Below are 26,291 nucleotides of genomic sequence, written 5' to 3' on the forward strand. Positions count from 1 at the left end.
GGCACAAGAAACATAATATTGATGTTAAGGAGACTATCAGAACGAGTTATTCAAGTGCAAAAGGATTTGTTTGTTTGTTTTATCGACTACACAAAAGCATTTGATAAAGTGAAGCACAATAAGTTATTTGAAATTTTACAGAAAACTCCAGATCTAGTTTCGAAAGACCTCCGCCTAGTCAGATATCTGTACTGGAAACAAACCGCCTCTGTAAGAATCGATGGGGAAGTGAGTCAGTTTACGGAAATTAAGAGAGGCGTTAGGCAAGGGTGTGTTTTTTCCCCTGAGTTATTTAATGTGTACAGTGAATACAATATTACAAAAAATAAGAGACATCTTGGGAATCAAAGTTGGTGGTGAAAACATCAATAATTTCAGATATGCAGAAGACATTGTGTTAATTGCAAGTACGCAGGAAGAACTGCAAAACTTAATTGATATAATTGTTGAAGAAAGTGCAAAAATGTGTCTATCTATCAATTGCAAAAAGACAGAATGTATTGTGATATCCAAAAAGAAGGAGAATCCTATCTGCAGGCTGAGAATAAATGGGGAAGTGTCATTAGGAGGTGGCTAGGAACGGACGCAAGTGCAAGACACAGACACTGAAGCACTAAGGACAGGACTAGGATACAGAGTGAGAGCAAGGACATGGACAAGAAAATCGGGAACCAGGAACAGGACTGGACAAGAGAGCTAGGAGCCCGGGTTTGGACTCCGAGCCAGAGACTGGACAAGGACCCAATACCTGGGTCTTGCCTCTGGCTCGGACCCCAGAACTAGGCAAGGACGAGGCTTGGCAGGCAGGCAGAATGAGGCTGGAGTCTTCAGGCTTGAGGCTAGAGGCAAGGCTTGGCAGGAGGCAGGAGGCTAGAGTCTTCAGGCTTGAGGATTGAGGCTAGAGGTGAGGTTTGGCAGGAGGCAGGAGGCTGGAGTCTTCAGGCTTGAGGCTAGAGGCCAGAGACTTGAGGCAAGGCTTGGCAGGAGGCAGGAGGCTGGGGTCTTCAGGCTTGAGGCTAGAGATTTGAGGTGAGGCTTGGCAGGAGGCAGGAGGCTGGAGGCTGGAGTCTTCAGGCTTGAGGCTTGAGACTTGAGGTGAGGCTTGGCAGGAGGCTGGAGGCTCCTCCTGGGCAGGGCGTGGTTACTCCTGGGCAGGGCGCGGTTCTCCACCCGACGGAGGCAAGGGCCAGGTCTGGACAGAACCAACCCCAGGCAACAGCAAGACAGCCTGGCTTACCCGACGGAGGCAAGGGACAGGAAGGGAGTTAGGTACGTGGTGGCTCCAGGACAAGACAGCAAGACAAGGCAAGGCTTCAGGCAATGCAAGGCAAGACAGAACTTCAGGTGAGGCGAGAGTTACTGGCAAGACAAGGCAGGGCAGGGCAGGGCTTCAGGCGAGGAAACTGAAGGCAGAGGAAGGGATACAAGGAGTAAGGACAAGAACAATCCAGCAGCCACGCCTGGGTCTCTGAAGGTATTTATGCAGCCAGCCCCAACGAGCATCAGCTGGCTCAATTAGAGCTCAACAAGAACAGAAACAGGGTAGACAGGAAAACCTGGAGGAAGGGTCGATGGACTGGACTGTGAATTGGAATACGGACTTTACAGACCGGACCATGACAGGAAGACATAAAACAAGTACAGAACTTTTGCTACTTAGGAAGCTGGGTGACATCAGATGGCAGCTGCAACTTGGACATCAAAAGAAGAATAGGGATGGCAAAAGATACTTTACAAGAATGAAGAGGATACTGACCAATACTAAACTAGGCATGACAACCCGCCTCAGAGTACTAAAATGTTAAGTTCATCCAGTTATGTTATATGGCTCAGAATGTTGGACATGAGGAAACGAATTGTAGCAGCAGAGATATGGTTTTTGAGGAGAATGCAAAGAATATCATGGACGAAATGAATATCTAACGATAATGTCATGAACAGAGCAAACACAAAAAAAGAAATAATGTGCGAGATCATGAAAAGGCAACGTAACTTCATTGGACATGTGATTAGGAAAGAGAAGTTAGAATGCACGGTAATTATGGGAAAGATTGAAGGGAAGAAAGCAAGAGGAAGGCAAAAACAAATGATGATGGGGACAGCAGCCAGAGAACTGGAAATGAATACCAATGATTGACTCACTTGACCCAAAACAAGAGTGAGTGGGCCATGGCAGTCAAAGCTCAAACTGAAAGCCCATGAATATAGCCAGGTGAGACAGCTTTACACCAGGGCCAAGGTACAAAACACAGTACCAACAGTCACGCACAACACAAAGCACACATAGCACATACAAGTTAGCAAGCACATGTAAGATATCAGTAAAATACAGTCACGCAAAATAAATAGAACAGACCCTGAGTCATTGATGCAGTCGACCACGATACAGCCTGTCCTCAGCCAAGTGAACACTGGGGGCAGCACCGACTCCAGCCTGGACCCCGCACCTCACTGCCCCGGTGGGGTGAACCGACTTCAATGCCTCTCTCATGGCGACTGCTGACAGGTGACACTGTGGCTTAAGGCCTTGAGTCCACGAATGTCCCAGAAGTTTGCAGTACTCCTGTCTATAAGTCTAAGTATGTTTTAAAAACTGATACATTTCCAGGAACTGAAGGTCTGCAAGAGGGTTTGGCGCCATGCTCCAATTGAAAAGACCATGAGTAAGAGTACACCTGGAAAGTTGTGTACAGGTCTGGACTCCCTGTGTAAAGTAGGATGTACTTACAGAGGGAGGGCAGAGAATATTCACCAGGTTGATTTCTAAGATAGTAGGTACTTTGTCTAATGAAAGAGTGAGCAGGCTGGGTCTACACTTTCTCAAGTTTGGAATTCTTGTTGGGTCTGACAGGGTAGGCACAAGGATAATGTGTTCTCTGGCTGATGAGTCAGGAGTCAGCAGTTACTGTCTCACAATAAGGAGCCCAGCCATTCAGGACAGAGAAGAGAAGGAACTTCTTCACGTGGAGTCTAATGAGTTTTTGGAATTTTCTACCAAAGGCGGCTGTCAGTGCTTGATCACAGTGTTTATTCAGGATTGATTTTTGAATATTAAGGGATCAAAGGATATGTTGGTCACACAGATTTTGCTTTGTGTCCTGCCTAATATTTATCTTGCATTAAAAATCAACAGCGTTGTCTGTGACACATTTTTGTTTCAGAGATATTGCTGTTGGCAATATTACTGTTACAGATGGCAATAATATTTCCTGCATTATAACAGTTGCCAATTATCAACATCAGCCCTTGTACTGCTAGAATTAGATTTATCTCTGATTGACAAGTTTTAGAGTTTTACTGTGCTTGTACAATCATCTCGAACTTAAACCTCTGCTTAGTACTGTTGCATATGTAATATTTCAGTAACATCAGTGGTTCAATACTTCCATTTTTAATATCAGAGAATATACAACCTGAAATTCATACTGTCTGCAGACATCCACACAAACAAAAGAAATACCCTAAATAATGAATGACAGGAAAATGTTAGAACCCCAAAGCCCCCCTCCCTCCCATGCCCAAGCAGCAGTGAAGCATCAACTCTCTCCCGCCTGCTTCAGCAAAGCCTCTGCCTCCTCCCCCACCACCCGGCAAGCGAGCAATAGCAAAGTCCTCAAAGAGCCCATGGTCTGCAGTCCATCAAAATCCACTGTTCACCTGACAGTTCGACATGCCACAGGCTCTCTCCCACTGACAAGGGAGAGAAAGATATCACTCATGCTACAGCAAGAGGGGAGACCAGCAACTCGCTGTTTGATGTTACAGTCAGCAGCGGCACCTTTAATATTTGAGTAATATTGTAAACATATTGTTTGATTAAGCATTCTTGTTGTTTAAATAATTCATTACGGGTTATATACAAAAATAAGTGAACTGCATACATCGTGATGCCACCACCTGATATGCATGTGCCTCGCTTAAAGCAAAGAACAAAACTTAAGACTCTCATCTCTTGGCTCTCTCGTTTTCCTTTGCATTAGTTTAATGTGTTGGAGTTACGTAACATAACAAGTACCATTACTGCTGGTGGAGTAGCCCCAAAACCGGACAGAATCTGTAATTAATGTACACTTTCCACACAGTGTTCCTGCACCCTTCACTTTCAAGTACCTTGTGAGTTTTGAAATAAAAACAACAGCAGCCAAAGCATCACGGAACAGGGACAGCTAACTTAGCCTCTCCTCATCTAATCCACTGTTTGATCAGATGGATGTTGATCTGGACTTTAACTCCATACACTTTAATTAGTTAAGTACTTAATACTCTTGCCTAAAGCTATCAATGTGGAAGACTGTTTCAAGATCCCCCACTTCCCGATCCTACCTTTGCCTCCACCTAGCTCCCCATCATCCTCGTGCCCACCAGTTGCTTCAGCTTTTTGTGACAGTGTCCAGATTTTCTCTGCTCTTTGTCTGTGTCCTGACTTCACCCCTGCCTCCCTTCCCTCCCTCCCTTTCCCCCCAAAATATCCACCTCCACCCTCTTGAATTCTGTAGTTGGTGAAATATTTCAGTTTGATAATGTGTTTCCTTATTGCACCTGAAGCACTCGTTTGGAAGGATTGCAAGTCCAGTCAGTGCAAGTCATGATCGTTACCTACTTGTACAAGCATGCGAGCAATGCTGGTGAATCTGTTACAAGTGTGACTGCACTCTCGCAGTGCTCTTTTGACTGTGACATGCCTGGCCCGATGCAGGATCGTAACCTGCAGCATCAACTATTGCTTTGCCTCCACAGAGGCTGCTTGGCCCGCTGAGATCTTCCTGATGTTTATTTTCAACTTTCCAGCATCTGCTTTCCTTTATGTTCTCACAATAATCTGACTGATTTGTAAATGATTCTGAAATATTTGTTTGGGGTTAATTTTGAATGGACAATGAACACCAGCCTAGCAGTAAAATTCACCTCCCATGAACAAACAGAATACTACGTGTAAGAAGTGTAGCGGTGTTAGACAGACTCTTAAGTCAGCAAAGCATAGAAGGATAAATACTTTCTGGGATTAGTGTAAATGGACATTAAAGTTTGGTATCGGCATTTGGGTCCGAAGGGCCATTCCTTTGCTGTACAGCTCTAGGACTTTAAGTTTGAATAATAGGGAAGAATTTGTCTTCAACATGCCAAATGGACCAACCTAATTGTTGTCCGATAATCCGTCTGTGAATTATCTTGTGCTGCTTTGCTACGTTACTGGTGCTATATAGAAGCAGTGGTTGTTATATGGCCTCTCGGTTGCTAACACACTATAGGTTTTGAGAATGTTGGTTTGTAGAGTCTTCTCCATTATGTACCATGTCATATGATGTGGGCGAGCATGGTCTTCACCAGGAAAGTTCTTGGCAGGTTTGTAGAGCATAACTATTCAAAAGTTTAAATTGGGTAGCTATTGTTTGGCTGTTGCACAGGGTTTGAAGATATTGTTACACTTTGCACAGAATCATCAAAGTGGACTCATTATTTCCTGCTTCATTGCAAATATGCACCAATCAGTAAATGGGATATATGAAACTGGAAGATAGGAGAAAGTAATGTAAGTGCATATAGAATTCTCCTATAATTATAAAAAAATGATGGGCTTAGAATTCCCAGTAAATGGTGGAGCGAGGCCCTCTCCTGTAAGATTTGATGGTCTTTGTGACACAGGCATTCCTTTTTCCAAAATCAGGCATCAGATCAAAGGAACCAGCTGACGCTTCTCTGTGATTCCATTAAGTAGGTGGCAGAGCCAATCGTATTGAGGAACTCCCACAGACAGGACAGGATGTAGAAAGCAAATTTTGAATTAATATTATAAATATAATACAGAGTTCAGAATATTAATAAGACTGAAGAATGTACAAATAAATGGTCATGGTAATAACTGAAATATCACAAACTGCAAAAGAACTTTTAATATTGCTTGATATTTACCTCATGTTTGTTTGCTTCAAGGAATGGTTGATTTGGGTTTTATTGTTAAATGTAATTCATCCCATCGTCACTAGGGGAGCTCTCCTGGACGGCACACTGGCTCAGCTATTAGAGGCGCTGCCTCACAGGGCCAGTGACCTGGGTTCAGTCCTGACCTCCTGTGCTGCCTATGACGAGTTTGCACCTTTCCCCTCGGACCATGTAGGTTTCCTCGGGGTGCTCCAGTTTCCTCCCTCATCACAAAGACTTGCGGGGTGGTAGTTTAATTAGCCACTCTGAATTTCCCCAAACTTGTAGAAGACTTATAGAATCTGTTGAGAGTTGAAGGGAAATGTCGGGAGAATTTAAAAATAAGGGTTTAGTATGATTGAGTGCTTGATGGTTAGCATGGATTTAGTGGGCTGAAGGGTGGATATCTCTATATCTTCAAAGTAAATCCATCAGGTTCTTCACATCAATGAGAGAGCAGATGAGTCCTGGATTTAATGTCTCTGCTGAAAGGTGGTACCTCCTACAGCATTGCCTTGACTTGGACTCTGTTTGAATGCTACCGAAATACAGTCTCTGGTGTGGGGCATGGACGAATAGCCCTCCTAGAGCTGAGTCAAGAACAGTCGGCATTCTGCCCACTGAACCATCATAAACTGAAACAAGTTGGCTTGTTTAGCAGCTCTGTTAGTGGAATTTGCATGTTCGAACACCATCCTGGAACCTGCTCATTAAGCCAAGGTCATGTCCCTAAAACATGTATGCAATGTTCCCCTGAGGCTAGCTTCTTCACTCAGATTCATTTGGAAGTGGAATAACTGGGCAATTCCCTCTCTGTTCTTTGGGCAATGTACTGTAGATGGTGTAGATATAATCATTTACCTGCACCGATTCAGTGCTTCACAGAAAGGTGCAGATAGCCGGGTAAAAGATACTTGGCAATGTTACAAATAGAAAATGCTGGACATACTCAGCTAAGTCAGAGATGATGCAGTTCCTCCAGCTGTCCATTCCATATACAGCTGAGTAAGAAACAAGTCAAAAGTTTGGAAAGGTTGAAAGTCCTGAACTGCTGATAGAATGTCCCGATGCACTGGTAGTATAAAACTATCAAGGAGTCTGGCCAGTTCACAGAGGAGAGGAGAGGAGCAATGTTTTTCAGAGTGCTGATAGTGATGGGAGTGGAGTAACATGCACTATGCCTGGCACTAGATGAACTGAAGCGCACAGTTCCACGAGAGCTCTGAGGGCATCTTGACATTAAGCCTTAAGGCTTTGAAGGAGCTTCCTTCTCTGTTTCAGATCAATTACCACTTGACATTTTAATAGTCATGTAGCTATACTCAATGAGTTATAGTCTAATGATCACAAACAAAAAAGCAGTGATATCATCGGACAAAGTCAGCATGGATTTGTGAGAGGAAAATCATGTCTGACAAATCTCATAGAATTTTTTGAGGATGTAACTAGTAGAGTGGATAGGGGAGAACCAGTGGATGTGGTATATTTGGATTTTCAAAAGGCTTTTGACAAGGTCCCACACAGGAGATTAGTGTGCAAACTTAAAGCACACGGTATTGGGGGTAAGGTATTGATGTGGATAGGGAATTGGTTGGCAGACAAGAAGCAAAGAGTGGGAATAAACGGGACCTTTTCAGAATGGCAGGCAGTGGCTAGTGGGGTACCACAAGGCTCAGTGCTGGGACCCCAGTTGTTTACAATATATATTAATGACTTGGATGAGGGAATTAAATGCAGCATCTCCAAGTTTGCGGATGACACGAAGCTGGGCGGCAGTGTTAGCTGTGAGGAGGATGCTAAGAGGATGCCGGGTGACTTGGATAGGTTAGGTGAGTGGGCAAATTCATGGCAGATGCAATTTAATGTGGATAAATGTGAAGTTAACCACTTTGGTGGCAAAAACAGGAAAACAGATTATTATCTGAATGGTGGCTGATTAGGAAAAGGGGAGGTGCAACGAGACCTGGATGTCATTATACACCAGTCATTGAAAGTGGGCATGCTGGTACAACAGGCGGTGAAAAAGGCAAATGGTATGCTGGCGTTTATAGCAAAAGGATTCGAGTACAGGAGCAGGGAGGTACTACTGCAGTTGTACAAGGCCTTGGTGAGACCACACCTGGAGTATTGTGTGCAGTTTTGGTCCCCTAATCTGAGGAAAGACAACCTTGCCATAGAGGGAGTACAAAGAAGGTTCACCAGATTGATTCCTGGGATGGCAGGACTTTCATATGATGAAAGACTGGATGCACTAGGCTTATACTCATTGGAATTTAGAAGATTGAGGGGGGGTCTGATTAAAATGTATAAAATCCTAAAGGGATTGGACAGGCTAGATGCGGGAAGATTGTTCCCGATGTTGGGGAAGTCCAGAACAAGGGGTCACAGTTTGAGGATGAAGGGGAAGCCTTTTAGGACCGAGATTAGGAAAAACTTCTTCACACAGAGAGTGGTGAATCTGTGGAACTCTCTGCCACAGGAAACAGTTGAGGCCAGTTCATTGGCTATATTTAAGAGGGAGTTAGATATGGCCCTTGTGGCTAAAGGGATCAGGGGGTATGGAGGGAAGGCTGGTACAGGGTTCTGAGTTGGATGATCAGCCATGATCATACTGAATGGCGGTGCAGGCTCGAAGGGCCGAATGGCCTACTCCTGCACCTATTTTCTATGTTTCTAGGTAAACAAGAGAAAATCTGCAGATGCTAGAAATCCCTCCAGCATTTTGCGTGCATTACAATAGTTTAATGATTATTAAAATCCAGTACATTTCTGTTGGTATCTGATAAGAGTTAGGCAAACTTTCAGAGGTTGCTTTTTTCTTGGTAAATGATAAGAGTACCTGGATTAAAAATAATGGAATTCGGTCACACAGTACTGGTAAAACATGTTCAGCCCAAATGTGAATTTGGCAAGTTTATTCAGTCTGTTCATTACATTATTTCAATCTGAGTGGATGACTTCTGTTGATCACAGCAGCTTGGTTCTGTCATTTGGTATCTCTGCATAGGGGGTAGTCTGTGAGGCTTTTATTTATTTTTATTTTTGTTTATTTAGAGATACAGCATGGAATAGGCCCCTCAAGCCCTTCAATTCGCACAGCCCATCCCCCAAAATCCCTAATTTAACCCTAACCTGATCACAAGACAATTTACAATGATGGGAGGCATTGATCATGTGGATAGCCAGAGGCTTTTCCCCAGGGCTGAAATGGCTAACACGAGGGGGCATAGCTTTAAGGTGCTTGGAAGCAGGTATAAGGGGGACGTCAGAGGTAAGTTTTTTGACATCGACAGAGGTGGGTGCGTGAAATACACTGCCAGCAAAGATGGTAGAGGCGGATACAATAGGGTCTTTTAAGAGACTCTTAGATAGGTAGATGGAGTTTAGGAAAATAGAAGGCTGTGCGGTAGGGGAACTCTAGGCAGTTTCTAGAGTAGGTTACATCAGCGGTCCCCAACCACCGGGCCACAAAGCATGTGCTACCGGGCCGCGAGGAAACGACATGATTTGGCGATAGGAGTCAGCTGCACCTTTCCTCATTCCCTGTCACGCCCACTGTTGAGCTTGAACGCACGCGAGGTCATTACCCGCGCATCATCCATGTCAGCGCGGGAAGGAGATCAACTCCTCCAGCTTGCAAATGATGGCGGGCTGAAAAGTATGTTTCACATAATATCTCTGCCGGCATTCTGGATCAAAGTCAAGGCTAAATATCCTGAGGTAGCCACGAAAGCACTGAAAACGTTGCTTCCATTTCCAACATCATATCTCTGCAATAAATGCAACGAAAACTAAATTGCGGAATAGACTGGACATAAGGAACCCCCTTTGAGTATCGCTGTCTCCCATCACCCTTCGATGGGACCGTCTTGTTGCAGAACAAGCCCAGGGCTCCCACTGGTTCAGCGATATTGGTGTGTTTCAATGATTTTATATGTTTATATAGGGAAAATATGCGCTGTGTGTTTTATATCCAAATGTTACTTAAAATGTTATGATGCTATTAATTTATAAGTGACTCATATAACCATATAACAATTACGGCATGGAAACAGGCCATCTCTGCCCTTCTAGTCCATGCCGAACGCTACTCTCACCTAGTCCCACCAAACTGCACTCAGCCCATAACCCTCCATTCCTTTCCTGTCCATATACCTATCCAATTTTTCTTTAAATTATAATATCGAACCTGCCTCTACTACTTACTTCAAGCTCCCCTGTCCTCCCCTGATAATTGACTTATCACTATATTCATGCGAGGAAAATATGCGCTGTGTGTTTAATATTATATTTGTTAGATAAACCCTTTTAGAAACAAAATTGAGTGTATTAGCCACTTATCACCTATATTCCGGTCGTGATTAACACCCCACCCCCCGAACAGAATCGCCAAAAAACAATTTGTAGAAAAAAATCGGTACGTACACGCATGCGCAAGTCACGCATGCGCACTGGTGCTCGCGCAAGGCTTCATGGTCATTGTAGTCTTTCTAGGGGTAAACGCAACATATTTGACTGCTACTCCTGTCCGTTGACAGCACTACCCCGCCCCCCCGGGGTCAGCCCGTTCGCAAGAATATTGTCAATATTAAACCAGTCCACAGTGCAAAAAAGGTTGGGGACCCCTAGGTTACATGGTTGGCACAACATTGTTGGCGGAAAGGCCTGTAATGTGCTGTAGATTTTTATCTTTCTATGACTGATTAACTAAATCAGCATGTCTTTGGACTGTGGAAGGAAACTGGAAGACCCAGGGGAAACCCACACATTCCACAGGGAGGATGTACAAAGACTCCTTACAGAGGATGCTGTAATTGGACTCTGAACTCCAATGCCTTGAGTTGTAATAGCTTTGTGCTAATTGCTATGCTACTGTGGCGCTCTAATTTTATAGTCGTGTTTGTGTTAAATAGTAGCTCAGAAGCAGAATATATGTTTTTCTGATTAAACTACAATTGAACTGGGACCATACACAAAATGCTGGAGGAACTCCGCAGGCCAGGCAGCATCTATGGGAAAAAAGTACAGTCGATATTTCAGGCCAAGACTCTTCGGCAAGACCGATGCACTGTTAGCATCACAATATAACTCCACTTTTTCAATGTAAGTTGCCCAGTCTTCAATGCCACTGTCAAATGCTGTAATGGTTCCAATCATCGCCACCTTTGTTATGTTACTTTAGCCTAGTTTTCCCCTTGTTTTCTTTTTGACTCGTGTCCCTTTTGCTAGCGCAATGAGCTCACTCCATATAGATGCGTGTGTCGTTCCTTTTCATCTCCCTTCCCTCTCTTCTCCAAGTGTCATTATCAACTAAAACGCGGTGTTCCGATAAGATGTAGGTTCATAATTCTCATCGCCAATTTGTTGTGTGTGTGGCCTGTTTACACAACAATGTTATTAATAAAAATGCTGGAGACAGGAGCTAAGTTTCATGGATCTCTTCTGGCAGAATCCAAGCTCAGCACACACATACAGATCAATATGAGCCTAATAGCACATGCTCAATACGCGCCTATGCAATGACGTGTTACCAAAGCATAAAGTAGTCCCTTATTATAATGTAGGCTATACAGTACAATTTTGATGTTACTTGGTATTATTATGGAGTGCAGGAAATGGGTTTCCAGTGAGGGTGAAGGGAATGAAGCAACTTTTCTAAGGAAATTCTGAACCATCAGGATTTCTGAATCATTTGGTAGCAGAGTGCTAGACTTTTATAGGGTGATGCTGGGGCTGATGAGGTGATTCCTCTGTTTTGCAGAGCTTTCTGATTGATAGATGAATGAAATAACTTAGAGTGAGAAAACAAAGGGACATGTTAAAGCTGTGAAATACGGGTTAGAGCAGTTGCTGAGGCCAACATTCCCTCTAATCTTTTTTTACAGCTGTGCAGACCAACCATTGCTCTGTGCAGGAACTTTTTACATGGCCTGAAAACTGAACAGCACTTTAATGTTTTTTTTTGGCAATATACACATCAAACAATCACAAACCACAACTCACAACACAAGCAAACTATGTCAGGCAGTTGAAACAACTGAGAGGCACAATGACAAAAGTAACACGTTTTGACTAGATGGTGTTGGTGTTCAGCAGGTTGGCGGTTTATTAGCAATGAGCTACCAACTTCCATTCTGTGTTTACTGTTACAGTTTGTAACAGTGTTATAACGAAGCACTGACAATGTAAATACATTGAAGCTCTAAAACGTTTCAAAGTAAATGTGGTACAATTATTGTTCAGAACTTTTATAGATTATATTAAATAGCACATAATTAATATTAACATAGATCTTAAAATTATATCAGCATAGTTTCAAAATTATATTAACATTATATAGAAGAAAATTCCAGCTGCATGGCAACAAAGGCTATGTGCATGGGAGCATTTCAGTTACAGTGCAGCTTAGAGAGAGCAGTGGCTGAGACTCAAAACCAAAAGGAGAATGTTGAAGATGTCCAGCAGCATCTGTGGAGAGAGGAAAACTGACATAACTTTGCAGATGGATAATCTTACAAGCAGAGAAAGCTAACTATCTGAATTTGTTGAGCTCACCATTAAGCCCAATGGCTGCAAAGGTGTGCAGGTAGAAGGTGAATTGTTGTCTCTTAAGCTTACCTTGGGCCTTACTACAACCATTCATGAGGGCACAGACAGCTAGATCTAAGTGGGAGTGGGATAGGAAATTGAAGTGACAGGCAACAGAAAGGTCATGAACTCTGAAGCCCAATTGGATTAGTTGCATCCCTGAGGGGAGCTTGAAGCTCTGGACGAGTGGAGGAGATGAAGTAAAAGAGAAGATGCTGCAACTCTCACATCAGTATAGGAAAATATTAAGAGATAGAATGTAGTTCATGGTGATAGGAGAGTGGGAAAGGGAGTCATTATGGGAACGTTGACATTGAAATTGTGAAATGGAGCAGAGGGGAAGGTGTATCTGGAGGTGGAACCTCATTGAAGCTGGTGGAAAATATACAGGATTACTTATTGACTGTCAAACCCAGGGGAATGGAAGATGAAGGCTAGAGATTTCTATCCTTGATCTGTCCAGCGGGGAGGGTGTAGAAGAATACTCAATGTACAGTTTATGTTATGTAAGTCAAAGCAATGTGTGATGCAGGCATTGAATTTTTATTATTCCTCACAGATTTGTTGCTGAGTTGGCCAAACGGAAGGTAAGGTAGACTCGCCTTTCTTTGGTTCACCCTTCCTTTTGTTTCTTTTTGTACTATCTGGCCTCAAAGACATGACCTTCAGCCTTACCAGTAGCAACACACTGTGCACACAAGGAAGCTTCATCCAAACTTTAACTGGCACCTTGAATATCCTGGCTCAACCTTGTCTCAGATTTGGATTCCATCTGAGAAAGCCCCTATGTTTCTCCCCGTACTATTCCTCACACCATCCTGACTTGGAAATATATCTCCATTTCTTTCCCGTCACTACATGAAAATCCTGGATCTCTCTCCCAAGTAGTCTTGTGGGTGTACACAGATCTCAAGGACTGTAGCAGTTGAAGGAAGCAGCTCACTCCTACCATCTTAATGAGGACAATTTGGGAGGGCACACACTCCTTGAATGAATATAAAAAGAGCCTGCTGAAACTCCTCTGCTCTCTATGTATATCTACATCTATGATTCTGCTAGCTATGGTTCTCTCTTTCCAAGTTCAAATGAAATGTCCCGGACCTGAAGGCCACAAGATATAGGAGCAGAATTAGGCCATATTCCCCTTACCAATCAAGAACCTATCAATCTTTGCCTGAAATATACATAATGACGTGGCCTCCACAGCCCTGAGTGGCAATGAATTCCACAGATTCACTATCCTCTGGCTGAAGAAATTCCTCGTCACCTTATTTCTAAAGAGATACTCCCTTTATTCTGAGGCTGTGTCCTCAGATCCCAGACTCTCTTACAAATGGAAACATCCTCTTCATGCCCATTTAATTCAGGCCTTTTGGCATTCAGAAGATTTTGAGCAGATTCCCCCTGATCTTTCTGAACTCCAAGTACAGTTCCAGAGCCATGAAGTTATCCTCATACATTAAGCCTTTCATTTCCTCGATCATTCTGGTGAACCTCCTTTGCACCCTCTCCAAGTCCAGCACATCTCTTTTGAGATACAGAGCCTAAAACTGCTCACAATATCCCAAATGTAGTCCAACCAGTGCCTTATTATGCCTCTGCATTAGCTGTGCTTAACTTCAGCAATTAACTGGTTCTTCTTTCACAGTCACTACGTGATCATCTGAGTATTTGCAACCTTTAAAATATTTACATTTGCATTTATAAAGCATCTGTATTATAGGAAATCCTGTAATAATTTTAATTTCCAGAATAACTCGTGCTGTAGGTGCTGGATTGTATAATAGAAACAATAAAGTAGAAAGGGACTCTGATACCCACTTTGGAGAAAGGAACAGGAACAGTTTCACGTTATTGAGTTTTCATCAGATTTTATGGAGGGGTTGGCTATTTATTAAGATTAAGATGCAAAGAAATGTCTTCACTCAGAGTTGGGACTATAATGGTGGTTCAGGAGGGAACATAGGGTTGTACAGCAAGAAAATGGGCCCTTTGGCCCAAATGATCTATGCAAACATGATGCCCACTTTCTAGTTCCGTTTGCCTACGTTTGGCCCATTTTCCTCTAAAGATTTCCTATCCAAGTACCTGCCTAAGCAACACACACAAGATGCTGGAGAAACTCACCAGGCCAGGCAGCATCTATGGAAAGGTGTACAGTCAACGTTTTGGGCCAAGACCCTTCAGCAGGACTGGAGAAAAAAAAGATGAGGAACATTTTCTGTGTGTTACTTGGATTTCCAGCATCTGCAGATTTTTTCTTGATCATGTACCTGGCCAACTGTCTTTTTAATGTATTCACCCTAACCACTTCCTCTGGCAGCTCATTTCCTTTATGGACCACCCTCTGGGTGAAAAAATTGCCCCTTGGGTCCCCACTAGATCTCTTCCCTCTCACCTTAAATCTCGGCTGTCTGGTTCTTTATTCCCTAACCCTGGGAAAACAACTCTGTGCATTCACCCTATCTACAGCATGCCCCTCATGAACTTATATACCTCTACAAGGTCACCCTTCAGTCTCCTATGCTCCAGTGACTGAAGTTCCAAACGGCCCAGCCTCTCTCTGTAACTCTGTACCCTGAGCTCCAACAACATCTTGTAAATGTTTTCTATGCTGTTTCCAGTTTAAGGTTATTTTCCCTTCAGAGGATGGTCAAAACTGAACACAATGTTCAAAATATGGGCTCAGCAGCATCTTGTGCAATTGCAGCATAATATCCCCAATTCGATACCTGACTGATAAAGACTAGTATGCCAAAAGCCTTCCTCACGATCCTTTCTGTTTCTCTGGGAACATTTCCAATTACTGTAAGTCCTGTTTTTCTCGCGCCACAGATGTTGCCTGCCCTCTTGATTATAACCAAACCATTGTAATGTTGGGACAGATTCCAGTGGATCTGCCCACTGCTCTCCTTCTGGATTCCACTGGCCACAGGTGCAGAGTCCTCTTCATTTGACTGATAATTCCTGACCCCGATTTGGCAAAAGTAATAATTCTTTTTTAAGTTTTGCTAACTACTTACATCAAATATAACTGTTTTTGATCAGTCTGAATATCCTCTTGTAGAGATGATGACTCTACATTCCTACCTTTAAGAGGAGATGACATACACTCCCACCAGTCTATCCTCTGGTCAAAAGAGGGGGTGGTACAATGGCTGAGGCCTCATCACCTGGGGCCTACCAATGACTGATTGGTGCTTCCTGGGTACCAAAGGCCAAAGGTGAACATTGACCACAGCAGGCAACTCCTTTCTGTGTGGGTCTAGTATTCAAATTAATTTAGCTCACTGTAATATATTTAATGCTTGTGAAGCTTCTCTAGTACACTGAAAGGGGTACCAACTCTGAGTGGGCAAGGGCTTTACTGATTACTTCAGCTATTTGTACAAGCATGACCACAGCTCTGGGCTGCCTGTCTCTTTAATTATCTGACCTATCACCTCTCTGTTCTTGATTCCATGCTCTTCAATGTGAGATCAAGGAACTGCACCCTTTCTTTCTATTGGTTATTTGGAGTTCAGACTGGCGCAGCACAGTGATGTGACTAGCTTACTCACAGCTTCAGAAACCCTGGTTTGCACCTGACCTCAGGTGCTGCCTATGATGAGTTTTCACGTTCTCCCTATCACCAAGTGAGCTTTCCCAGGAGCTCCAGTTTCCTCTCACATCTCAATGATGTGGGATGTTAGGTAAATTGGACAAAGTAAATTGCCCCTAAAGTCTTGGTGAGCGATAGAATCTAGGGGTGGGGGTGGGGGCTGGGGGGTGTGGGAGATGATGTGAACTTGGGCACAGTAAAATGGGATTGGTGTCAATGTGTACTTGATGGTCAGTGCAGACTTAATGGGTCAAAGGGACTGATTCTGTGAAGAGACTGGTAACTCCCTTCAGTTACTACTCTCTGTTATCTTGCTCAACCATCACTGCTGTCATTCACTCTCTCCTGTCTTTGATCCAAGCACAGAACTTTGCCAAGTTTCTTGCCTCTGCACTTGACTAAAAGCTACCACAGTTCCATATCAGTCTGTGTTTTTCTCTTGTCACAAATGTTGCCTGCCCTCTTGATTATATCCGGCATTTTCTATTTTTATGTTAATTCAAAGACAGCAATAATTTTAGACTTTATAGTTTGATGGTAGTGTGTAACTAGTGGTATTTACTGATTTATTTTCTGTTTTAGTATCCTCTGGTGAGACCTATTGTGACCCCTCGATTTGCGCTGTCTTGCTCTTCTGAGTTATTGAAACAAATAGGGACATTTGCAAATGCCAATAACTTGAACATTCAGGTACAGCATATAATGCACCCCGAACCCTATTCCTGCCAATGTTCTCTGCTAGTACTTGTACAGTTGTGCACTATTGCTTCTGTCCACACTAACAGGCTGCTTTTCCAATTTTAACCACTCATTGCATTTTCTTCTGCTAATTCTGGTGCTTCTGGCCATCTTTAAGCCTGTACCATCTGGTCATCAGCCCTTCAGTCTTTGGTCTTTGTTGCTGTCCCTCTTCATTTACTTTATCCTTGACTCTGTGACTTTATATTAGTCAAGATACAATATTCAGCAGCAATTTCTATTAATACCAATTTCATATTTGCTGATTATTATGTCTTAAAATACAAATAATTTTTCCAGATAAACTTGGCATGCTCTTCAGATTTTGTTCTGCTGCTCTGTCATATGAAGACAACAAAGATGGGATCAGTTTGTTCTCTCTGCCCTGCATCATGGTCCACTGTTTCCTGTGGTTACCTGGGCCAGATTGAGAGGACCTGTTTTATTATGTTACTTCAAAGGTATTCGCTTATTCATTATGTGCCATGTCGTATGACGTGGATGATCGTGGTCTTTCCATGGTATGATTGTCCTTGGCAGTCAAAGATATGACATTATTAATAAAAGTTTCTGTGCAAACACTGCCAGAAATGATGCACCAATCTGTCTGGTCCTTCATACTCTGGAACCCTGCAGCACACCCCTTGAGCTGGCTGGTACCACTGTAGTGCAAAGGCTTTGCCTCAAAGTGCCCCTAATGGGCGGAGCTGACAGAGCAGCTTTGGCCTTCTGTTGTTGCCTTTTACAATTTTTATATGTCTGACATTTTGACACACAAAAACTATTACAATTGCCGTTCTTGTTTTAAGCATTTAGAAATAGTTACAGACGTTTAAAAAACAGCTAAATATTTTTAAAAGTTTAATTAAGTTCTCCATAACCTCTTCAATCCATACCCTAGAATTCCCACGAAGACTCAGTGAGTCTGGGTTCTGCCACTAGGGTCCATCTGGAGACGGGGTGGGAATTCAGCTGACGGATTTGCTCCGTGAATCCAAAGGTTGGTCCAATAGTTCCATGTCTCTTGCACATGTATCAAAGTCCAGCATTTACTGTGGGTTAATTGACTGGATCCCGAAGGCTCTGATCAGAACTGCCAGTCACAGCCAGCATGGTTCAACCTATTAGAAATAAAGTCAAGAGCTCTTTACCTTTGAGACATTACGTGATTCTAGCCTCACCTCATCTGTTGCTGAAACCTTCATCCTTACTCTTTGCTACCTATAAACATAACCTTCCAACCTGCTCTTGATTGGTTTCCTTTATTCTACTCTCCATAGACTTGTAGTTGCCTGAAACGTGTTTTCTTTCATAAACAGAGTCATATCAGTGAGACTCAGCCTGAGATTAATGCTGTGAACAAACTATTTCCAAACTGCAAGAATTATTCCGAAGTTTATGATGTCCACGGCCTTCTGAATGATAAGGTAAGTACTTCTTGCAGATTAAAGAATCTAACCTCCCAACCTTCCACTGCCATCCACTTTCAACATATATCTGTGGTCCTTGTTTCCAGCCCAAGTTTCCCAAGATAAGAAGCTGGAAGCAGGGCTGCTAGTTGGAGTGTTCCTGGGCATTGTTGCTAATTATATATCAGTTGCACACAGAGCATGATGTTCATGTTGCAATTTCAGAAGGTAGCAGATTCATGCACCTATCCAGAATCGTTGTCCAGCTGCAGTACTGAGAGAGTGTTAGATTGTTGGAGGTACCCTTCTTCCCTAATTCCCTAAAAGCCCTTCCTCGGGTGTGTGTATTGATCCACAATGTTATTTTGCAAAGAAGTGGGGAATTTTTTCATGATATCCTAAGACTGATACTTGTCACTCAACCAGGGTCACCAATAGATTTCACAAACAGTCTTCCCCCAGATTTTGCCTCCTTTTTATAGCTCACGCAGAGGGCTGTGATTTCGAGTAGGATGGCTGTCTAATATTATGGAACTAGTGGTGTGAATAGAGGAAAAATTCCTTACCTGTTCTCTATTAGGACAGAGATGTGAAGAAATTTCGTCAGAAAGAGGAAGTTTTTGAAATTCTCTTGCCGTGAGCTGTAGAGGCTTTTTTTAATGAGTATATTGAAGACAGTGATCTGGAATATATTTGACCTAATTGAAAAGTTTAGCAGGAACAAGGGGTCAAATGGCCTACTCCTACATCTACTTGCATTCTTATCGTACACTCCCCCTTTGAGTCTCTGCCTATTTTTCTGGATTTTTCCCACCGTCTGTGTAAGAGTTTTAAAGGAGCCTCTCATCAAGAGCTCATCATCAACTACAATGTCTTTCCAGACTATCATGGCTCATGGAGTCTACCTCTCCGATGAGGAGCTTGAACTCTTCCAGAGGAAAGGAGCTGGCATTGCACACTGTCCCAATTCTAACATATCGTGAGTATCCGAAAAAAAAATGAGTACAACAAGAACTCTTGGTTTAATATTCTGTCGAGATTTGGCTTTAAGGTTGCACGCCAGGAACTTGAACACAGAAGTCCAGACCAGTGATCCCATGCCACACTAAGGGAGTGCTGCTTTGACTTAGGTGCCTTCGTTTCAATGAAGCATCAAGCTGAGGCGCCTCCTGCCTTCCCACGGCACTATTTCAGACAGTGCAGTTAAACTTTATCAAGCAATCAACATTCGTAATGGGGCAGCCCTGTGGCACTCTGGTAGACCTACTGCCTCACAGTTCCAGCAGCCTGGGTTCAATCCTGACTTTGGGTTTTGTCTGTATGGCATCCGCACATTCTCCCAGTCACTCAATGGCAGTCTTCTTAGTACTCTAATTACCTTCCACATCCCAAAGATGTGTGAGCTGGTAGATTAATTGGCCACAGTGAGTTACCCTAAGTGTGTAGATGAGTGGTAAGGCATGGTGCAGGTTAGTGGGAACACAAGGTGAATAGAAAGGGATCAGTGTTGATTTAGGATTCATGGTCAGCATGGATGGCCTATTTCTGTGTTGTGTGAATCTTTAAAAGGAAATCAGATTCTACGGTCATTGAGCTGTGCATGGGATGTGCAATATTTCTAGGAGTGTGGTGGTATTGAAAGTGCCTGGACTGGATGAGGATTGTCAGGTTCTGGTTAATCTCAGGAACTTTGTTTCCTGTCTGGACAATAGCTCTGGCAGATGCTCTTGCTAGGCCCCTTGCTCCCTGCCCTGATGGTTATTTGCTAACCTGATTCCCAAGTCTAGATGTTGATTGATCCCCCAATGGATTCTCAGCTAGGTCCCTGAAGATTCCAAAACATTTTGTCTCTCTTCTAAAGGTATATATTTTAATGTATTGCATGGTACAGCATTGAGGGAGGCCATTCAGCACAGCTTGTTTATACTGATGTTTTCATAAGTCTCTCCATCCCCCTCTTTAGTTCAAATTATAACCATGTCATTTATTCCTTGATCTTTCATACATATCTCACTTCTGCATAGATCTGTCTCTGCCTTTAAACTCAGCCATTCACTGGGGGCAAACCTTCCACTCTGGGTAACAAACATTCTGTACTCTGCAGTAAAGAACCTTCCGCACTCTCGGTAACAGACCTTCCACTCTGCGGTAACGAACCTTCCACTCCCTGCGGGAAGGAACGTTCTGCACTCTTGGAAACGAACCTTCCACTCTGCGGTAACGAACGTTCCACACTCTGCAGTAACGAACGTTTCACTCTCTGTGGGAACGAACGTTCCACACTCCTGGAAACGAACCATCCACACTCTCGGTAACGAACATTCCACACTCTGCGGTAACGAATCTTCCACTCTCGGTAACAAATGTTCTGCACTCTCGGTAACGAACCTTCCACTCTTGGTAACGAACGTTTTGCACCCTCGGTAACGAACCTTCCACAGTCTGCAGTAATGAACCTTCCACTCTCACTAACGAACATTCTGCACTCTCGGTAATGAACGTTCCACACTCTGCGGTAACGATCCTTTCACTCTCAGTAACAAACATTCCGCACTCTGCAATACAAGCCTTCCACCCTCGGTAACGAGCATTCCGCACTGTCAGTAACAAATGTTCCACACTCTGCGGTAACGATCCTTTCACTCTCGGTAATGAATGTTCTGCACTCTCGGTAACGAACCTTCCACTTTCAGTAACGAACCTTCCACTCTCTACAGTAACGAGCCTTCCACTCTCAGTAATGAGCATTCCGCACTCTGCAATACAAGCCTTCCCCCCTCGGTAACGAACATTCTGCACTCTCAGTAATGAACCTTCCACAGTCTGTGGTAACGCACTTTCCACTCTCGGTAACGAACATTCCGCACTCTGCAATACAAGCCTTCCACTCTCAGTAACAAACGTTCTGCACTCTTGGTAACGAAACTCCCACAGTCTGCAGTAACGAACCTTCCACTCTCGGTAACGATCCTTCCACAGTCTGTGGTAACGAACCTTCCACTCTCGGTAACGATCCTTCCACTCTCAGTAACGAACCTTCCACAGTCTGCAGTAATGAACCTTCCACTCTCGGTAACGAACCTTCCACAGTCTGCGGTAATGAACCTTCCACTCTCAGTAACGAACCTTCCACTCTCAGTAACGAACGTTCTGCACTCTTGGTAACGAAACTTCCACAGTCTGCGGTAACGAACCTTCCACTCTCAGTAACGATCCTTCCACAGTCTGCGGTAACGAACCTTCCACGGTCTGCGGTAACGAACCTTCCACTCTTGGTAACGAACCTTCCACTCTCGGTAACGAACATTCTGCGCTGTCGGTAATGAACCTTCCGCACTCTGCGGTAATGAACCGGGAAGTTAGTGTAGAAATAGTAGCAGCTCTGACAGAAATATTTCAAATGTCATTAGAAACGGGGATGGTGCCGGAGGATTGGCGTATTGCTCATGTTGTTCCATTGTTTAAAAAGGGTTCTAAGAGTCTACCTAGCAATTATCGGCCTGTGAGTTTGATGTCAGTGGTGGGTAAATTGATGGAAAATATTCTTAGAGATGGTATATATAATTATCCAGATAGACAGGGTCTGATTAGGAACAGTCAACATGGATTTGTGCGTGGAAGGTCATGTTTGACAAATCTTATTGAATTTTTTGAAGAGGTTACTAGGAAAGTTGACGAGGGTAAAGCAGTGGATGTTGTCTATATGGACTTCAGTAAGGCCTTTGACAAGGTTCCACACGGAAGTTTGGTTAGGAAAGTTCAATCGTTAGGTATTAATATTGAAGTAGTAAAATGGATTCAGCAGTGGCTGGATGGGAGACACCAGAGAGTGGTGGTGGGTAACTGTTTGTCAGATTGGAGGCCGGTGACTAGTGGTGTGCCTCAGGGATCTGTAGTGGGTCCAATGTTGTTTTATATGTTTGTCATATATATTAATAATCTGGATGATAGGGTGGTAAATTGGATGAGTAAGTATGCAGATGATACTAAGATAGGTGGAGTTGCAGATAATGAAGTAGGTTTTCAAAGCTTGCAGAGGGATTTAGGCTGGTTAGAAGAGTGGGCTGAAAGATGGCAGATGGAGTTGAATGCTGATAAATGTGAGGTGTTACATTTTGGTAGGACTAATCAAAATAGCACATACATGGTAAATGGTAGGGCATTGAAGAATGCAGCAGAACAGAGGGATCTAGGAATAATGGTGCATAGTTCCCTGAAGGTGGAATCTCATGTGGATAGGGTGGTGAAGAAAGCTTTTGGTATGCTGGCCTTTATAAATCAGAGCACTGAGTATAGGAGTTGGGATGTAATGTTGAAATTGTACAAGGCATTGGTAAGGCCAAATTTGGAGTACTGTGTACAGTTTTAGTCACCGAATTATAGGAAAGATGTCAACAAAATAGAGGAGTATGAGAAGATTTACTTGAATATTACCTGGGTTTCATCACCTAAGTTACAGAGAAAGGTCTTTATTCTTTGGAACGTAGAAGCTTAAGGGGGGACTTGATAGAGGTGTTTAAAATTATGAGGGGGATAGATAGAGTTGATGTGGATAGGCTTTTTCCATTGAGAGTGGGGGAGATTCAAACAAGAGGACATGAGTTGAGAGTTAAAGGGCAAAAGTTTAGGGATAACATGAGGGGGAACTTCTTTACTCAGAGAGTGGTAGCTGTGTGGAACGAGCTTCCACCAGAAGTGGTTGAGGCAGGTTCGATGTTTCGTTTAAAGTTAAATTGGACAACAATATGGACAGGAAAGGAATGGAGGGTTATGGGGTGAGTGCAGGTCGGTGGGACTAGGTGAGAGTAAGAGTTCGGCACGGTCTAGAAGGGCCGAGATGGCTTGTTTCTGTGCTGTAATTGTTATACGGTTATATGGTTATATGGTTATATGGAACCTTCCATTCTTGGTAACAAACCTTCCACTCTCTACGGTAACGAACCTTCTGCTCTCTGCGGTAACAAACCTTCCACTCTGCGGTGACGAACCTCCCGCACTCTGCGGTGACAGACCTCCCGCATTCCGCGGTAACGAACCTTCCACTCTGCGGTATTGCACTTTCTCCCAAATTCCCCATTAGGCTTACTGGTGACTAACTTGGTTTAGCCTTCAGACTGCACGGTAAAACCTGTGTCATGGGTGGAACCTTGGTTCCAGAGGCTGGGGGAGCTGAGAGAGCTATGGAGCAGAGATACGGACATTAATGGAAGATTTACCAGAGAAGTGAGCAATGTTATTATGAAAAACTTGGCACACCACAACTCCATGATTCCAGTGTTAGCAATATCCAGTGGAGCCTGTTAGTGCTGATGGGCAATTGTTAGTTGTACGTGCTTGTTGTTAGAATCTGTGTGAATAACAGACATACTGGGGCATGATTTCTCTCTTTCACCCTCCAGCATGTGCAGCGGTTTAATGGATGTACGAAGGGCTTTGAATCACAAAGTAAATGTGGGGCTAGGAACAGGTAGGTAAACCATTTTTTTTGTCTCTGGACCAGGTGTGCACCTTTTGTCTTCTTTGTCTTCTTGTCTCTTTAATTCAACAGTCAATAATGCTTCAAAATTGTTTCATTGACTACAAACCGCTTTGGAGCTTTCTGAACAGAACGTGGATGCATCATATTGCGGGTTCCTAGTTGCTGGGATTAAATCCTATAATTCCCTACCCACCAGTCTGGTGGAGTACCTTCACCATGCTGTTCAGAGGAGTGAGAGCAGACTTGCTCGAAACTGAGGATCTTTACAATGAGGATGAAGAGAGGAATTTCCCTCTTGTGGAAGAATCTGGAACCAGACATCAATGTTGAAAAATAAGCAAATGCTTATTTAATCAAATGAGACAAAAGCTAGAGAGAAGCAGAGAAGATTCATGGGTGTGGGACTATCTGCTAACTTGTGCCATTCTGTTGTTTCGCACTGATTGCAGTATGCATCATTGTCATGTATACTGTTTACTCTGTAAGGTTCACCTGAGTAAGGAATTTCAATGTGATCCGAATCTAAATCTGAGTTAAATTAAGTGATAGCTCAGGACATCGGAGAGAAGAGGTGCAGTTTATAGAGTCACTGCCTGACAGTGCAAGAAACCCAGGTTTAATCCTGCACTAGCATGCTGCCTGTGCAGAGTTTGCATGTTCTCCCACGGGTTCACTCCACAACCCAAAGATGTGTGGTTTGGTAGGTCGATGGTCCACTGTAAATTGTCTCAATTGTGTATATGAGTGGCAGAATCCAGGCATGATTAATTGGAACCTGAGTGGAGTAAAAGATGAGCTAAATGTGGGATAGATGTAAATAGTTGGCATGGTCAACAAGCAAATGGCCTGTTTCTGTGTTGCACCCCTTGATGACTCTAAACATGACAACTACCCTGCTCTTCCTTGAAAGAGTGCCATGGAATATTTACATCCACCTGACAGAGCAGGTAGGGCCTCAGTCTTAACATCTCATCTGCGTTTGGAGTACCATGGCATAGAATGCTATGGGCCACAAGGGATTGGTAAAGATAGGTTCCAGATGATGGCACAGACGTGGTGGACTAAGGAGGCCACGTCCATGTCCCGTAAATCTTTGACAATACATCTATCAATGCAGAGCTCCCTGATGACCAGGCAAATGCCAGCCAGAATATTATGGCCCATGTCCCTGTCAGGAGATTGGAACCTAGAGTCCTCCAAGTAATGGAAGAACGCAAGAAGTATTGAATTGAATTGACTTTATTACTTACATTCTTCATATACATGAGGAGTAAAACTCTCTTTGTTATGTCTCCATTCAACGTGGTGGTGTCTAAATGAGCAATGTGCAATTTATAGTAATTTATAATAAATGTACAACAGGACAGTCAATATAACATAGGAATTCAGTTGTGCCAGCATGAGTTAAGCAGTCTGATGGCCTGGTGGAAGAAGCCATGCTGGACCCTGTTGGTCCTGGCTTTTAATGCTGCGGTACCATTTCCCGGATAGTAGCAGCTGGAACAATTTGTGGTTGGGGTGACTTGGGTCCCCAGGAAAGGGAGATGAGCTCAAGGCATGGATCAACACTTGGAATTATGATTTTGTAGCCAGTTGTGAGACTTGCAACTCAGTATTCTGGGATTCCGGTGTTTTAGACGTGACAGAGCGGGAGAGATCAAAAAAGGAAGGGTGGCACTACTAGTCAGTGAAAATGTCATGGTAGTCCTTAGATTGTACATGTAGAGCTCTTCTAGTGAGGCTTTATGGGTGAAACTAAGGAATAAGAAAGGTATGACCACATTAATGGGGCTATATTATAGACCACCCAACAGTCGCCGGCTTTAGAGGAACAAATTTGTAGATAGATTGCAGATTGTTGCAAGAAACAAAAAGTTGTGACAGTAGGTCATTTTAACTTTCTACATACTGACTGGAAGTCCCATACTGTAAAAGGACTAGATGGAATAAAGTTTGTCAAATGTGTTTGTGGAAGTTTCTTAAGCAGTACATAGAAGCCCCAATGAACAAATGTGCAATACTTGATTTCCTGTTAGGAAATGAGACAGGGCAGGAGACAGTAGTTTGTGTAGGAGGACACTTTCTATCCAATGATTATAATACTATTAGTGTCAAGGTAACTATGGAAAAGGATAGGTCTGGTCCTCGGGTTGAGATTCTAAATTAGAGAAAGGCCAATTTTGATGGTATCGGAAAGGATGTGGCAAGTGTGGATTGGGACAGGCTGTTTTCTGGCAAAGGTGTACTTGGTAAGTGGGAGGCCTTCAAAAGTGAAATTTTGGAAGTACAAAGCTTGTATGTGCCCATCAGAATAAAAGGCACATTCATTTTGACATTTATTCTAAAAGGATAACAGGTTTAGGGAACTGTGGTTTTCAAGAGATATTCAGGCCCTGGTTAAAAAATAAAATGAGGTGCCTAACAAGTAGGAACAAATGAGATGCTATGGAGTATAAGAAATGCTAGAGGACATTTAAGAAAGAAACCGGGAGGGCTAAAAGAAGCATGAGGTTGCCCTAGCAGACAAGGTGAAGGAGAATCCTAAGGGATATGTTAA

At 43.3% G+C, this 26,291-nt stretch overlaps 1 protein-coding gene across 1 annotated transcript in view; it reads left to right on the forward strand.

Moving 5' to 3' along the window:
- LOC140197730 (guanine deaminase-like) overlaps positions 1–26,291 on the forward strand; it is a 79,537-nt gene that overhangs the window by 22,252 nt on the left and 30,994 nt on the right. Inside the window, exons 6-10 of the mRNA XM_072258116.1 lie at positions 13,067–13,094; positions 16,691–16,798; positions 18,166–18,273; positions 19,137–19,234; positions 23,655–23,722. Coding sequence (XP_072114217.1) covers positions 13,067–13,094; positions 16,691–16,798; positions 18,166–18,273; positions 19,137–19,234; positions 23,655–23,722 — 410 coding nt within the window. The remainder of the gene's footprint in view (positions 1–13,066; positions 13,095–16,690; positions 16,799–18,165; positions 18,274–19,136; positions 19,235–23,654; positions 23,723–26,291) is intronic.

This window comes from Mobula birostris, chromosome 5 (assembly GCF_030028105.1).
Source record: "Mobula birostris isolate sMobBir1 chromosome 5, sMobBir1.hap1, whole genome shotgun sequence".
Taxonomy (NCBI): domain Eukaryota; kingdom Metazoa; phylum Chordata; class Chondrichthyes; order Myliobatiformes; family Myliobatidae; genus Mobula; species Mobula birostris.